The sequence below is a fragment of the Microcaecilia unicolor genome, chromosome 12, assembly GCF_901765095.1.
Source record: "Microcaecilia unicolor chromosome 12, aMicUni1.1, whole genome shotgun sequence".
In the NCBI taxonomy this organism is placed as follows: domain Eukaryota; kingdom Metazoa; phylum Chordata; class Amphibia; order Gymnophiona; family Siphonopidae; genus Microcaecilia; species Microcaecilia unicolor.
The window spans coordinates 66,399,699-66,414,897 of record NC_044042.1 but is presented as its reverse complement, the minus strand read 5'-3'; the positions used below and the strand labels follow the sequence as shown (position 1 = coordinate 66,414,897).

Sequence of the window (15,199 nt, the reverse complement as noted above, 5' to 3'; positions counted from 1 at the left end):
GGCCCTGGACGCAACATCAAAGGTGTCATACACTCCTCTGGCCAGGAATTTTCTGCACGCCTTCAGCTGCCTGACCACCTCCTGAAAAGGCTTGGCTTGCTCAGGGGGGAGAGCATCAACCAAGCCCGCCAACTGCCGCACATTGTTCCGCATGTGTATGCTCGTGTAGAGCTGGTAAGACTGAATTTTGGCCACGAGCATAGAAGAATGGTAGGCCTTCCTCCCAAAGGAGTCTAAGGTTCTAGAGTCCTTGCCCGGGGGCGCCGAAGCATGCTCCCTAGAACTCTTAGCCTTCTTTAGGGCCAGATCCACAACTCCAGAATCATGAGGCAACTGAGTGCGCATCAGATCTGGGTCCCCATGGATCCGGTACTGGGACTCGATCTTCTTGGGAATGTGGGGATTAGTTAAGGGTTTTGTCCAGTTCGCAAGCAATGTCTTTTTTAGGACATGGTGCAAGGGAACAGTGGACGCTTCCTTAGGTGGAGAAGGATAGTCCAGGAGCTCAAACATTTCAGCCCTGGGCTCGTCCTCCACAACCACCGGGAAGGGGATGGCCGTAGACATCTCCCGGACAAAGGAAGCGAAAGACAGACTCTCAGGAGGAGAAAGCTGTCTTTCAGGAGAGGGAGTGGGATCGGAAGTAAGACCCTCAGACTCCTCGTCAGAGAAATATCTGGGGTCTTCTTCCTCTTACCACGAGGCCTCACCCTCGGTGTCAGACACAAGTTCACGGACCTGTGTCTGCAACCGTGCCCGGCTCGACTCCGTGGAGCCACGTCCACGATGGGGGCGTCGAGAGGTAGACTCCCTCGCCCGCATCGGCGAAGCTCCCTCCGCCGACGTAGTCGGGGAGCCTTCCTGGGAGGCGACGGCAGCCGGCACCGACGCCGGAGACCTCACCTCGGGCGATGGACCAGCCGGCGCCACGCTCTACGGTACCGGTGGCGCAAGCACCGCCGGTACCGGAGGGGTAGGGCGCAACAGCTCTCCCAGGATCTCTGGGAGAACGGCCCGGAGGCTCTCGTTCAGAGCGGCTGCGGAGAAAGGCATGGAAGTCGATGCAGGCGTCGACGTCAGAACCTGTTCCGGGCGTGGAGGCTGTTCCGGGCTGTCCAGAGTGGAGCGCATCGACACCTCCTGAACAGAGGGTGAGCGGTCCTCTCGGTGCCGATGCCTACTGGGTGCCGACTCCCTCGGCGACCCAGAGCTCTCGGTACCGACACGGGAAGGGGACCAGTGACGATGCTTCTTCGATTTCTTAGAACGAAGCATGTCACCGGAGCTTCCCGGTACCGACGAGGAGGACGTAGAATCCAGCCGTCGCTTCCTCGGGGCCGAGGCCGAAGGAGGTCGGTCTCGGGGGGGCTGTACCGCAGGAGCCCTCAGGGTAGGGGGAGACCCACCCGAAGGCTCACCGCCACCAACAGGGGAATGGACAGCCCTCACCTGCACTCCTGACGATGCGCCACCGTCCGACGACATCAGCAGACGAGGTCCCGGTACCACCGACGTCGATGCAGCTATCCGATGTCTCGGCGCCGATGCAGAGGGCCGATGCCTCGATGCACTGGCAGCCGAGGATGAAGCTCTGGACGCTGAAGACGTCGACGCACTCGATACCCCCGGTGCCGATGCCGACGAAGAGCCCGAGAACAAAACGTTCCACTGGGCCAATCTCGCTACCTGAGTTCGCCTTTGCAAAAGGGAACACAGACTACAGGCCTGAGGGCGGTGCTCGGCCCCAAGACACTGAAGACACGACGCGTGCCTGTCAGTGAGCGAGATAACCCGGGCGCACTGGGTGCACTTCTTGAAGCCGCTGGAAGGCTTCGATGTCATGGGCGGAAAAATCACGCCGGCGAAATCAAAATCCGAAATGACGAAATTGAGCACCAAAACTTTGAGGGAGAAAAAATCTCGACCGAGGCCGAAAAGAGGCCTACCCCGACGACGAAAGAAAACTTACCGGGGGAAAAGTCTGAAAATACGGGAAGGGGCAAAACGAAACCCGAAGGGCTTCCGGAGCACTTCCCAACAATTTTGAAGGATTTTCCGAAGAAAAACAACACGTCGAAGACAAAGGACGCGCGAGGTCGACTTTCCGGGGCTCGACACGGCGAAAACACGACCATACCGAGTGCGGACAAAAGAAGACTGGCCAGCTCGAGCCGGTTTCGGGCAGGAAGACGGCCGCGCATGCGCGGTGCGCGCGGGCGCGCGAGGGCTAGCAAAGGACTTTGCTAGTGAAGATTCCGATTGGAGGGGCTGCCGTGGACGTCACCCATCAGTGAGAACAAGCAGTCTGCTTGTCCTCGGAGAAAGTACCATACTAGCCTAGTTCCCTAGGCCTAAAAGCAGCCAAATTTGATAGGTCCAGCTAGGAGATCTGCAGACAGAATGGAAGGCAGCCCAGTGCCAGAATCTGGGAAGTATGAAAGAGTAGAGAAACCTTGTTCTAAATTATCTTTGAATTTGTGACAGAGAGAGATATTATTTTATCTCAGAGCAGGGGCAGCCCAAGGCAATTTGCAATGCCGCTCTCACCTGGTCTGGCATCTCCCCCTTCCCCACATTTTACTTAATTTTTTCTTTTCCAAAAGGCAGCAGCGGTAGCAATTCTCATAGGCAGCCCTGCCATGGTGCCAGCAGCCTCTTCGCTGTACTGTGTCCTGCCTCTGAGGAAACAGGAAGTTATGTCAAGAGGTGGGCCGCAGTAGGGAGAAGATTTATAGCCAAAAATAAGATAAACTTGCTTGAGGGAGGTGGAGGGCATACAGCCGATGACGATCGGGGTACATAAGTCTCTGCATATGAACTGATAGATGCAGTGCGGTACAACTGAGGTTCATGTTCTACACAGCTGTATGGTTGAATCAAAGTGATATGCATAAAAATTAATTGTATTTCTTAAGATAATCTAAACTTGATTGAGTGATTCAACAAAGTATTGTGAAGTTACTGCCTACATTGAGTCTAAAATACTGGCAGCCAGCCCCCTGAGCGTGATTTAAGTGGGCAGCAGCCTCTCCTGCCCACTTAAATTGTTTTGAATATTAACCTCTATGTTTCTATGAGAAAACCGACTATTTAGCCCTACTCTGTTTTTTTACCCTTTAACCAGTTCCCAGTCCATAATAGGCCATTGCCTCTTATCCCATGACTTTTCAATTTCCTCAGGAGTCTCTGATGAGGTACTGTATCTAGATTTTGACATCTAAAATAACCCCACAGTATATCTTCACATCTAAATAATAGCATTTACACATGTAGATTGCATATACATGTAAACAGTAATTTTAGAAAACCACTATTTACCCATGGAGATCCACGTCACAGAGATGTCAAGGGGGCATGGGGGATGCATGGTTTGGGTGTGCCTTAGGCAGGACAGAAATACACATATTTATTTCTCTGTTGTGTAAAAGGAACATGTGTTTGAGGGGAAATGCCCCAGTGGGTTTTACACAAGCTCAGAGGCATCATGCACAGATTTTTTTTATTTTTAAGTGCTTGTTTCAGTCAGGGCTTTACAAGACGGATTAAGAGGTAAATGGTTCATAATCCCACATTGTTTAGTTCTGCCTCTAAAATAAAGAAAAAGAAAAATTGCAGCCTCACTACTTGAGTGGTGGAACATTCAGGTCTAGGTTTTTTTTTAATGGGAAAGCTACAAGTGGAATGATGTCACTTGCATGTGGAAGTTGTGAAATCACTCCTCCAACTAACAGAGCAGACCAATATTTTTATGATTTGGAGACATTTTATTTTTTTATTTACATTTGTTTTTATGTGTATTCTTGTAGTGGCAAGTTAAGCCCCTCATACAGCCTCTGGGAAGCGAAACATGGCCACATCAGGCATCCAATTTTAATAAAGCTGTGTTTGTTTTTTTTATCTTTGGTCTGTCCTTTGGTTGGAGGACTGTTTGCATGTGGATCTAAGCCTCTGTTGTCCGTGCAGTTGTAAAATCACTACCTCCATATGGAAGCTGGCACGTTTATGCTGTTAATTTTTCCACTGTATATATTTGCAAAATGGTTGCTCACACTTTATGTGCCCTCCTGCATACCCTATGGTGAACTTCGATCTAATTTCCTTTCTTCGATTCCTGCTAGACCAGACCAATGGATTAAGTCACACTACCAACAGATGGAGGCAGACACATCAGCTTTTCCAGTGACATTATAAGGAATGGTGAAGCCCTGGAACTTGTCAGCATAACTATTGTCAACGCTGATTTATATGGAATAGAGAAATAGCTTTCAGGAAAAAGGAAGGTACTGTCTGCAACAGAGCCCATCACACAGGAAACATAAGGATCCCCTACATGAGAGAAGCTGCAACCCCGAGATGCATCTGGTTGAATTTATAGACACCAAAAAAGACAAAAAAAAAGTTTTACAAGGAGTCTTTTAGGTATACATATTGCAGAGACTTAAATGGCTGGCTTGCTAAGGCAGTCAGAACCAAAATAAGATATCACTGTGAAACCACTGCTTAACCACTTCACAACAAGAAACTTGTCTGGATGAGCTGCCAACAGCACCTCCTTGACTCTACCTTTAATAATAGCAAAGTATAGCCACCTGCACCTTAAGCGAGCTCAGGGATAGGCACTGGACAAGATCATCCTAATAAAAGCCCAAGATGGACAGCACACCTGCCAGTAAGAAAGCTGACATCCCTTGTACCAACCTTTAAAAAGGCTCAACACAGGCTAGAAATGTACAAGCCCTACATCTCTTAAGAGCCTTACTATCACCACCAATGAATAAACTCGGCACTTTAAACAGATTCTCCTTGGACAGGCCATAAGCCAAAGGGATCTGGAACCTCCAGGAAAATAGGACCCTGCTAATAAAGACTCCAACTGCAGGGGAATGGCAGGGGAAACTAAGCCAACCAACCCCCCAGGTCAGCATACCATGGCTGACAAGGCCAGAATTACCACAGAGGGATGGTCCCTATCCTGCACAGAATACCCCTGACCATGAAGAAAAGACACAGAGAAGATCCTCCTGTGGCCACAGATCAATCAGCACATCTATTGTCAGAGCCAAACTCTTTTCTACAACTGAAAACACATGATGTTTTGGCATTTTGCTGCACCACCACCTAGTTGAATAAGGGAGGGAAACACCACTCGCCTACAACTATTTGACAGACGAAAGACCACAACTTCCACTCTCCTGGGTCCAGGATGTGCCAGCTGAGAAAGTCCACCGCAAAGGAAAGATAAGGATCCCTACATAGAAACAAGATGGCAGATAAGGGCCAAATGGCTCATCCAGTCTGCCCATCCTCAGTAACCACTAGCTCTTCCTTTCCTAAGGGATCCCACATGGCTGGATGTACAAAACTCGAAGTACTGGATTTCAGAAGTACTGATTTTGGTAAAATACCTGAAGAAGGAACTGATGGCGTGGGAAGGCATAGATGAAGCGGAAGCCCAGTGGTCCAAGTTGAAAGCTACTATACACATAGCAACTGATCTTTATGCAAGGAAAGTAAACAAAAACAAGAGAAATGGGAAGCCTATATGGTTCTCCAAACAAGCGGCTGAAAAAATAAGGGCAAAATAGGCTTCGTTCAAGAAATACAGAAGAACACACAGAGGATCACAAAAAAGATTTTTGGATTAAACTCAAAGAAGCGAAGAGGGAAATATAGCCAGCGAAAGCGCAGGCAGAAGAAAAAGGCTAAAGATGATAAGAGGTGACAAGACCTTTTTCGGATATACTGGGAAAAGGATAGGAATAGAATTGGTAGACTGAAAGATACTGAGAATGGCTATGTGGAGAGTGATGAGTTAATGCGACCATGCTAAACAAATACTTCTCTTCGGTGTTCATGGAGGAAAATCCTGGAGAAGGACCACAGTTGGTTGCCAAGGGTATATCTGGGAATAAAGTGGATACTGCACCATTCACAGAAGAAAGTGTTTTTAAACAACTTGAAAATCTGAAAGTGGACAAAACTATGGGGCCAGATGGAATAAATCCCAGAATGCTCAAGGAGCTCAAAGACGTCCTGGCAGATCCTCTTACAGATTTAATAGATCTTTAGAGATGGAACGCAGGATTAGAGATGAGTTGATGTGGTCCCTCTTCACAAAAGCAGGGACCGGGAAATGGTGGGAAACTACAGACCTCACGCTGGTGGTAGGAAAAATAATAGAGTCACTGCTAAAGGAAAAGCTAGCCAACTTTATAGAATCCAATGGGTTGCAGGATCCAAAGCAACATGATTTTACCAAAGGAAGATTCTGCCAAACAAATCCAATTGATTTCTTTGACTGGATGACCAAAGAACTATGAATAAGCTGACAGGGCTGAACTTATGACTCAAAGTGGTGAACTGGATTGGAAACAGGTTGACCGACAGGCGGCAGAGGGTGGTGGTAAATGGACTTCACTCGGAGGAAATGAAGGCCTCAGGGAGGAAGTGGAGTGCCTCAGGGGTCAGTACTGGGGCCGATTCTGTTTAATATATTTGTGAGGGACATTGCTGAAGGGTTAGAAGGAAAATTTTGCCTTTTTTGTGGATGGCACGAAGATCACAAAGAGTGGATAACCTGGAGGGAGTAGAATCCATGAGAAGAGATCTCCAAAAATTAAACGAATGGTCTAAGGTCTTGCAGTTAAAATTTAATGTGAAGAAGTACAGAGTGATGCATTTGGGGTGCAGAAATCCAAAGGAGATGTACCGGATAGGAAGTGAGATATTGATAAGCACAGCTCAAGAGAGGGACCTTGGTGTGATGGTGTCTGAAGATCTCAAGGTGACAAAACAATGTACAAGGCGGTGCCATGACCAGAAGGATGCTGGGCTGCATAGAGAATGGTATAATCAGCAGAAGAAAGGAGGTGCTGATGCCCCTTTACAAGTCGTTGGTGAGGCCCCACTTGGAGTACTGTGTTCAGTTTTGGAGGCCCTATCTTGTTAAGGACGTAAAAAGACTTGAAGCAGCTCAGAGAAAAGTGACGAAAATGATATGGGGTTTGCGCCACAAGACATATTACGAGAGACTTGATGACCTGAAGATATATACCCCAGAGGAAGATATATACCCCAGAGGAAAGAAAAAACAGGAGTGATACAATACCTTTCAAATATTTGAATGTCTGTATTAATCTACAAACAAACCTTTTCCAGAGACAGGAAGATGATAGAATCAGAGGGGACATGAATTTAGGCTGCAGGGGAGCCAATTTAGGAATAACGTCGGGAAGTACTTTTCACCAAGAGGGTGGTAGATACCTGGAATGCCCTCCCACAGGAGATAGGGGAGATGAAAACAGTAATGGAATTAAAAAATGCATGGGATAAACAAAGGAATCCTTTATGGAAAGAATGGAACCAAAAACTTAGTGGTGCTTAGATGGCAACCCCAGTAATTGGGAAGCAAGAACATTGCAGGACAGACTTCTACACAGTCTGTGCCCTGAAAATAGCAAGGGGGTATCAAGATCAAGTATGCATATGTAGTATCGCATCATACCTTATGCCAGGGCTGAACAAAGTTTCTTAGGATCTAGGAGCCAGCCCAAAAATCTAGGAGCTAGACTTGTAACGAGCTAGGGAGTGAATACACACACACATACCCATAGCTCTATCTCTGCCTCTCTTTAGCATTCAAACACTCATAGATCAGTCAATCACCACCCCATATGGTATACAAGCCCCCCCCCCCCCCACACACACACACACAACACACACCAAAACGAATTCTCAATACTGCTCTTAAGCTTTTTATTGTTTTCACCTGCACATACCTCCCTAGCTCCTGCACCCCATCATATTGACACCAGCTCGTGCTCCCCCTCCCCCACTGTCCAGTAGCACAGACACCCAAGTTTGTGCTCCCCCCATCCCCCCACCCCCGCAATACTACAGAAATGAAATATATCAGAGATGAACATTTCCCAAAGCTGACATAGTCTAAATGAGTGGAGGAGTGGCTTAGTGGTTAGGGTGGTGGACTTTGGTCCTGGGGAACTGAGGAACTGAGTTCGATTCCCACTTCAGGCACAGGCAGCTCCTTGTGACTCTGGGCAAGTCACTTAACCCTCCATTGCCCCATGTAAGCTGCATTGAGCCTGCCATGAGTAGGAAAGCACGGGGTACAAATGTAACAAAAAAAATAAAATAAAATATTTTTTTCTATCTCTGTAGGCTGAACATTTTATTTTTCCATTTGATTTGGTCTGTCTCTCTTCTGCTTTTCTCTATTTTTCCTGCCTTTCCAGGTCTCCTGGCCAGGAGCTATTTTTGGATGGTTAAATCACTTTGAATATCAACCCCCCCTGCCCCCCCTGCATTCATGGTGTTTCCTGTTTTCTTCATTCGGATTCCTTTTTCATTATTTGAAAGATGTTCTTTTGACTATTATAGCCTCTTTCACCTTTTAACCATGCCAGCAGTAATTTGGCCTTCCTTCCACCTTTTTTAAAGCATGGAGTACATCCATTCTGCCAATGACGACTGCAGAGAGCTAAGCCTCATTCCGAGATGGGAGAAAGGAGAATAAAAATATGCACTAGGGGAGAGAGGTACTGAAGGGAGGTTGGAAGTATGTGCTAGGAGTGGAAAAGTGCTATTGGGGGGGGGGGGGGAAAGAGTGGGGAAGGGAAGGGTGGGGTGCATCATAAACAGGCACAATGCTTCCTGTTCTAAAGCACTATTTCTTCCTTTCTGAGGAAGCTGACGGGGCATTAAAAAAAAAAAGTGACGAGAGAAAAAGGAACAGGAGAGGTGGAGGAGCAAAGAACACATGACTGTGCAAACCTACAGACTACATGTAAGGAGAGAAGCAGGGAGCACACACACCTGTGTTTGCTATCTACTCCACACCAAGAATCAGCATTTTCTAGTATGGTGTTAGTATATCAGGCAAACAACAAGCTGGGGAGGGGCTGCCTGCACCTTTTGACTGCCACCCCCCCCCCCCCCCCCCCCCGTGCAGCTTTCTTTTTTATCCTGGCGCCCAAAGTAGAAAATACAAGTTATTTTTGCTGCTTGCTTCCTTGCTATCTTCAGCACAGATTGTCATAGAGGACAACAACCTCCTAATTGATGCTATATCACCCTTTAAGAGTAGCATGGAAAAGGCTAAAAGTAATCACAGCTCCTGCTCTGAATTTCACAAGTATACCACACAGCAGAAACATTCCCTGGGCCTTGCACACAAACACCCATTGTCATGACCGGATTCTGGAAGCTCTAGATGGCTCCCAGGCATTATAATAAGGTATAACAAAAGATTTCATTTGCAAGATATCAGAAATGATCTCACCAAAACTCTGTCAGGTGATCTGTAAGATTGCATCTTCCCCAAAGACATTCCTTGTGACATTATTCAGGAGGAATCCTGGATTCATTTTTTTATTCCATTCATAAGAATACAACCTTAAACAGCATCCGCCAGCTCAACCTCATCCCTTGAGCAGCACCCACATATACAGTAATAGATGACTGACCAAATAAAAGCGGAGTCACTCATACACTCATCTACTCGGCCTTCTACCCCAGCAACACTAGTCCGTTGCCCCAGCAACACCCTCTGGGACAGCCCCAGACTCAGAGCTGCTTTCTTACCTTTGCACCAGCCTGCACTGCTGACTCTGGTGGATATACAATGAAATGTCTGAGTGTAAATCCAAAGCCTTGGGGATTCTTCCTAATATGTAAAGTTTTCGGGCCCACCCAGGGAACCAGTGGCCCAGGTGGGAAGTCTCCATCCATCTGCTGAAGACAGAAAAAAAAAAAAAAACAATGAGTCAAACAAGACTTAAGATCATCTTCCATTACACACCATGCAACATTTATTCCCATTACCCAGCATATGGTAAATGTCACATAAGCATGGTAGGCTGGGAGCTGGGGAGCAAAGAGAGAGACAGAGGTGTAGGTATATAAGTAAAAAAAGACCTCAGACTCCAGAAACCTCACAAACTCCCCATTCAGCTTCTCTATGTTCAGATACAGCCATTACCGGTGAGGAAGCTCAAAAGAATGAAATAATGGCCAGAGGCCAGATGGATTTCCTCTCAGATTCCTTGCTGTGGGACACACACAGTTAACCAGTATCGAACGTTGAGTATTGGAAGACCTATATATACAGATAGATACAGTAAGAGAAGGAATTCAATAAGGCAGCTTGAAGAGAAAATGTATCATACTGAGTTCCCCTACTGAAGCCTGCCAAAATTGTAAAGTTTTTTTTCTCAAACAGTTTTCATTGTCAGCAAGTGCAGAGGAACAATGAGGGGTGTCGCAAAGGTGTTATCAAGCCTCTTGTCAATTCTGAGGAGTCACGGGGCACATCAAACTGAGGGAATTGTGGAAGGATGGCAGCTTTAGCTTCAGTACCATTAAGATCTCATGAACTGAGCATGTGATCACTGGTGGCTTTGTTGGAAGAATTTCAGAAGAGATGGGACTGTATCCTACTCCAGGAGCTGGGTTAAGTCAACAGTATTGACCAGTTTAAACAACACATCTCCATTGCACTAATCAACTACTGTGATATTAGACTCAGTTTGTCTAGACTGCCCTGACTTAGCTGGAAATCGTTTCTTCATTAGGTATACACTGATTTCTCATAAGTACCTGTGCTTTTAGGCACAACAAATCTAGCCAAGCAGAGGTTGACATCAGAATTATGTATCTGAAAATTTTAAACTGCAAATGCAATTTCTATCATCCATTAAAACAGCCTTTAAGCAAGATAAGAAAACTTAAGAGAAAAGCAGGCAACACTACTGAATTTGCAGGTTGTTAATTTTCTAGTTATTCCTTTAATCTTTTGAATGAACTCTTTCAACACCATCTAATGGAGGTCCTTATGGTCCCACAGAAGCCATGCCATTTCTAATATAGTTCCACTATTCATGATGTATTGTAAGCCACATTGAGCCTGCAAAAAGGTGGGAAAATGTGGGATACAAATGCAATAAATAAATAAATAAATACCTCCCGTAAGGATTTTTCCTACAATCTGGAAAGCATAGTGGGTGAGGTACAAAGAAAATACAAGTTAAGTAGGAGGACATAATCCTCACAAAGATAATAGATGGATAAAAAGTGACGAGAACAACAAAATGGAAGTCGTCTGTCTTAATAAAAACAGTCTTTATTGGATCATATGTTCTTCGGTGATAAACTGTGACACAGGCAGGTTCACTATGTGCATTGATGGCAAGCCGTAGCACATATGGACTCAACACGGCTGTGTTTCTGCACTAAGGCCTGCATCAGGAATCAATGATTCTAGAACAGTTGTGACTAATACTCTAATGAGACTGGTGAATCTCAATCTGTAGCATAAAAAGTCTGCATATTCACTATCAATTAACTGAGTGTTTAGTCCTTGTAATCTGAAATCGGGGCAAATGTAGTCAAAACCTTGGATGACCCCCAGGTTTTCCATGGAGAGGGGGGGTGCTTTCCAGCTCCCAACTTATGTTGATATTAGAAAATCAGATATTGTGGTAAAGGGAAAAAAAACATAACACCATTACAAACAGGAGGTACCTATACAAAGTGATTACTCTGTACTATGTATGGAGAAAGAGAAGCAATTAAATAAAGTAGAAGAAAGATATAGAAATAGTACCAAGGTCTTAACTAAAAACAACTCCCACGCCTGCCAGTACATATCACACCCTATGAGCTCTAGAAGGAAGTTCTTTGGCCCAATGCCAGTATCAAGAAGCGCCCTTAGCAGTAAATCTGAGAGACTAAAATCAGGTCCAACCAATCACAGCTTATGAGTGAGTAAATTCCTGTCATGGTGTATGCAAAATAAACCCATTTGGAGACACTACCCCATGGAAAACAAGAGAAGTGAGATCTAGGGTTATCTGATGTTAGTCACAGTGAGTCACCTCTCTCAGCCCTGCCACATTCCATTTCAAAGACGTCAACTTGAAAGAAAATGGAGAAAATCTCATCTAGATGAAGACAGGCTCAACTGTAAGAAACAGATACAAGGGAATAATGGGAAATTGACCACAGGCTCCAGGAACCAGGATGAAGTCTCAATGCTTTGAAAAGTTTATTTATAAAAGACACAGTACTGTGACTCGGCCCATGGCCTGCTTCAGGAGTCTTTGACAATAAAGAGGTTACAAAATCTGGAATATCAGATCTTTCCAGTTATTAATACAAGGATTGGTCTTGAGAACGACCTTTTAAATAATAATGGCAAATGTGCGTGTCTTCTAATCTTGTGACACAGAAGCTGAGTGGACCAATCCCACTATTCCGTTGTATCTGTTTTTCCCATGGGATTTTGAATTTCTCCACCTAGTCAGATTGTCGCTTCAACTATAAGAACACATGATAATATACCGCAAGGCCATAACAGCAGCCAAAAAACAATATTTTTCTCAACACATAGAACAAGCAGCAAATTAAAATAATGAACAGTCTACTGCAAACCACACAACAGAACCAGCCTTCCAGTCACAACTAACCAGCAACAATTTTGTCACTTACTTTGCCAACAAAATTAAAGATCTCTATCAGGACCTACAGACAGTCCCATCAAAGCTCCTATCAGCTAATGAAGAGAACACTCCCTCTTCCTTGCCATGCACAGCCATCAAGGACTTATTCAACCAGGTCACAGAGAAAGCTCTTGAAAATATCCCGAAAGGTCTATGGCCTACAACCTGCCCTCTTGATCCCTGCCCAGCAAAGATTGTACGAGTGAGTACAGGCCTCACTGAAGGAACCACTAAAACTGTTAGCTCCTCTCTTATGTCAACACTAAAAAGAGCTGTGGTGCGCCCCTACTGAAAAAGAGCTCACTGGACCAGGACAAGCTCGAAAACTACCAACCAGTCTCTTAACATTCCTTTCCTGGCAAAACTTATAGAACATACAGTTTGCAGTCAACTCAATGACTGGCTAATTGAAAGTAATTGGCTAGACCGATGTCAATCTGGCTTCAGACCTGGGTATGGAACAGAGACAGTTCTTGTGTCTCTTCTTGAAGATCTGCACAGAAACCGTGACAAAGGATCTGCTTCGATACTAGTGCTGCTCAAATTTCTCGACAGCCTTCGACACCGTGGATCATAATATCAAGCTTACAAGACTGGCAGAAACAAGTATCAGTGACACAGTATCTACTTGGTTCAAATCCTGTCAGATAGACAACAATCAGTTCTGTTCAGTAACAGCACATTACCTTGGGCACTGGACTGTGGGGTGCCACATGGATCCATACTGTCTCTCATTTTATTTAATATCTACCTCAAGCCTCTGGCCGAGCTGCGTTGGTCAATAGACACAAAATTTCTACATCTATGCTAATGATGTGCAACTAGTCATACCCACTGAACCAGATCTACCCATAGCTCTGAATAAACTGACTGCCTGCCTAATTGCAACTCAGGAATGGGCAAACAACAATATATATAACAATATATAGATCCAGAATTATCGTATATTATTTGTTATTCTAATATCATGCTTTTTCATCATCATGTTACCAAGATCCTTCTGTAATTACTAAAAGCTATTTCTTGTATACCTCCACTACTCATGATAATTGTAAGCCACATTGAGCCTGCAAGAGGTGGGAAAATGTGGGATATAAATGCAATAAATAAATATATAAATATATAAATAAATATATAAATAAACTTTACCTGAACCCAAATAAAACAAAGATTCTTTGGGTACCAAACACAAGTGGACAAATGCCAAACTTCAAAATACTTTTCGGGAAGTATGAACTCCTCCTAAAATCACAGGTCAGAAATCTTGGGATACTGCTAGACTCATCACTCACTCTAATCTTGCAAATTCAAACAATCTTTGAAAATTGTCTCCATCAAATCTCTCTCCATATATTGAAAAGACAAGTCTAACCAGAGTGATCTATGCCATAACATTACGACTAGACTACTGTAATGCCCTGTACACTGGCCAAACCAAAAAGAGTTTGTATCAGCTCCAACACCAGCACAATTGATAGAAAGCTGCAAGTGGCGTGACCACATCACACCCTTCCTGCAAAAGCTACACCGACTACCAGGAACTTACAGGGCTGTTTGATTTTCAAGGTCCTCAGACAAAATAGGCCAGAGTACTTAAAGAATAAGTTAACCCTTTACACACCTTTAAGACCTCTAAGATCCTCTAAAGGATCATCACTATCTGTACCCTCCTCAAAAGAAATTTACCCGCCAACAATCCTTCTCAGGAGTAGCCCCTACATTCTGGAATTTATTATCAGAGGGGCTACGTATAACTCGAGACTACCTCTACTAGTTCCCACCCTTCACTTGCACAGGCCTGCAGCAGGAAGAAGCACACTAAGGTCAATTCATAGAACCTGGGCCATGCTATCTATCTAAGCTGTCCTTATATTCCACCAACTCTTCATAAGGGCCAAAAGCAGACTGCTAATAAAGAAAACCGAACAACATCCAGAATCAACAGAATTAAAGTATTTAAAGGATAATACATATAAATCCAAAAAATGTTTAAAATATATCACATTAATGAAGAGAAAACTATTACATAAAAATGATTTTTTTTTGCTGTTCTCTGAAAACAAGTATGAACTTTGACATCGTTATCTATTGGTAACATCTTCCATGATATCGCCTGATAGGTAAAAAAAAAATTTCCAATAATCTTTTATAACATACTCCAGACACAAAAGGAAAGAACAATGTCCCATTATTCCTCGCCTGAGGAAATTTTAAGACTTTGGGAAAAAGAACAAGTGGACTAACCACTCTGGACCAGAACCTTCAAATTTTATATACATCAAGCAAACTAATTTAAACATAATAATTTGCACTTATACAAGCAACTAACGTAAGCAAATCAATTATGGAGAAGCTATCATATTTATACTAACAAAACATCAACTCAGCAGCTGTATTTTGTAAAATATGAAGCTTAAACTTTAATTGTTTTGAAATACTAGATTATAAATTATTGCAATAATCCAAATGTGACAAAAGCTTGGACCAACAAAAAAATATGTTCTTCAATAAAGAGCCTATTGTTTGTAACTGAAGCAATATTAAAAAAAAAATACACACTGTTTTAACTATCTGATTAACTTTAGGTTCTAACAAGAGTATAGTAGCATCCAGCAAAATTCCCAACATTTTAGTTTTTCAGCTTTCAGTACCGGTGTAAGAATATAAACAGCTGTGTCCAAAGC

The 15,199-nt window shown here is 44.1% G+C and overlaps 1 protein-coding gene across 4 annotated transcripts in view; it reads right to left on the bottom strand.

Moving 5' to 3' along the window:
- Positions 1–15,199, bottom strand: part of ARHGAP23 (Rho GTPase activating protein 23) — a 192,751-nt gene that overhangs the window by 84,438 nt on the left and 93,114 nt on the right. For all 4 annotated transcript variants that reach the window (XM_030220800.1, XM_030220799.1, XM_030220797.1 and 1 more), the window contains one exon: positions 9,601–9,750. In XM_030220800.1, the coding sequence (XP_030076660.1) occupies positions 9,601–9,750 (150 nt within the window). The remainder of the gene's footprint in view (positions 1–9,600; positions 9,751–15,199) is intronic.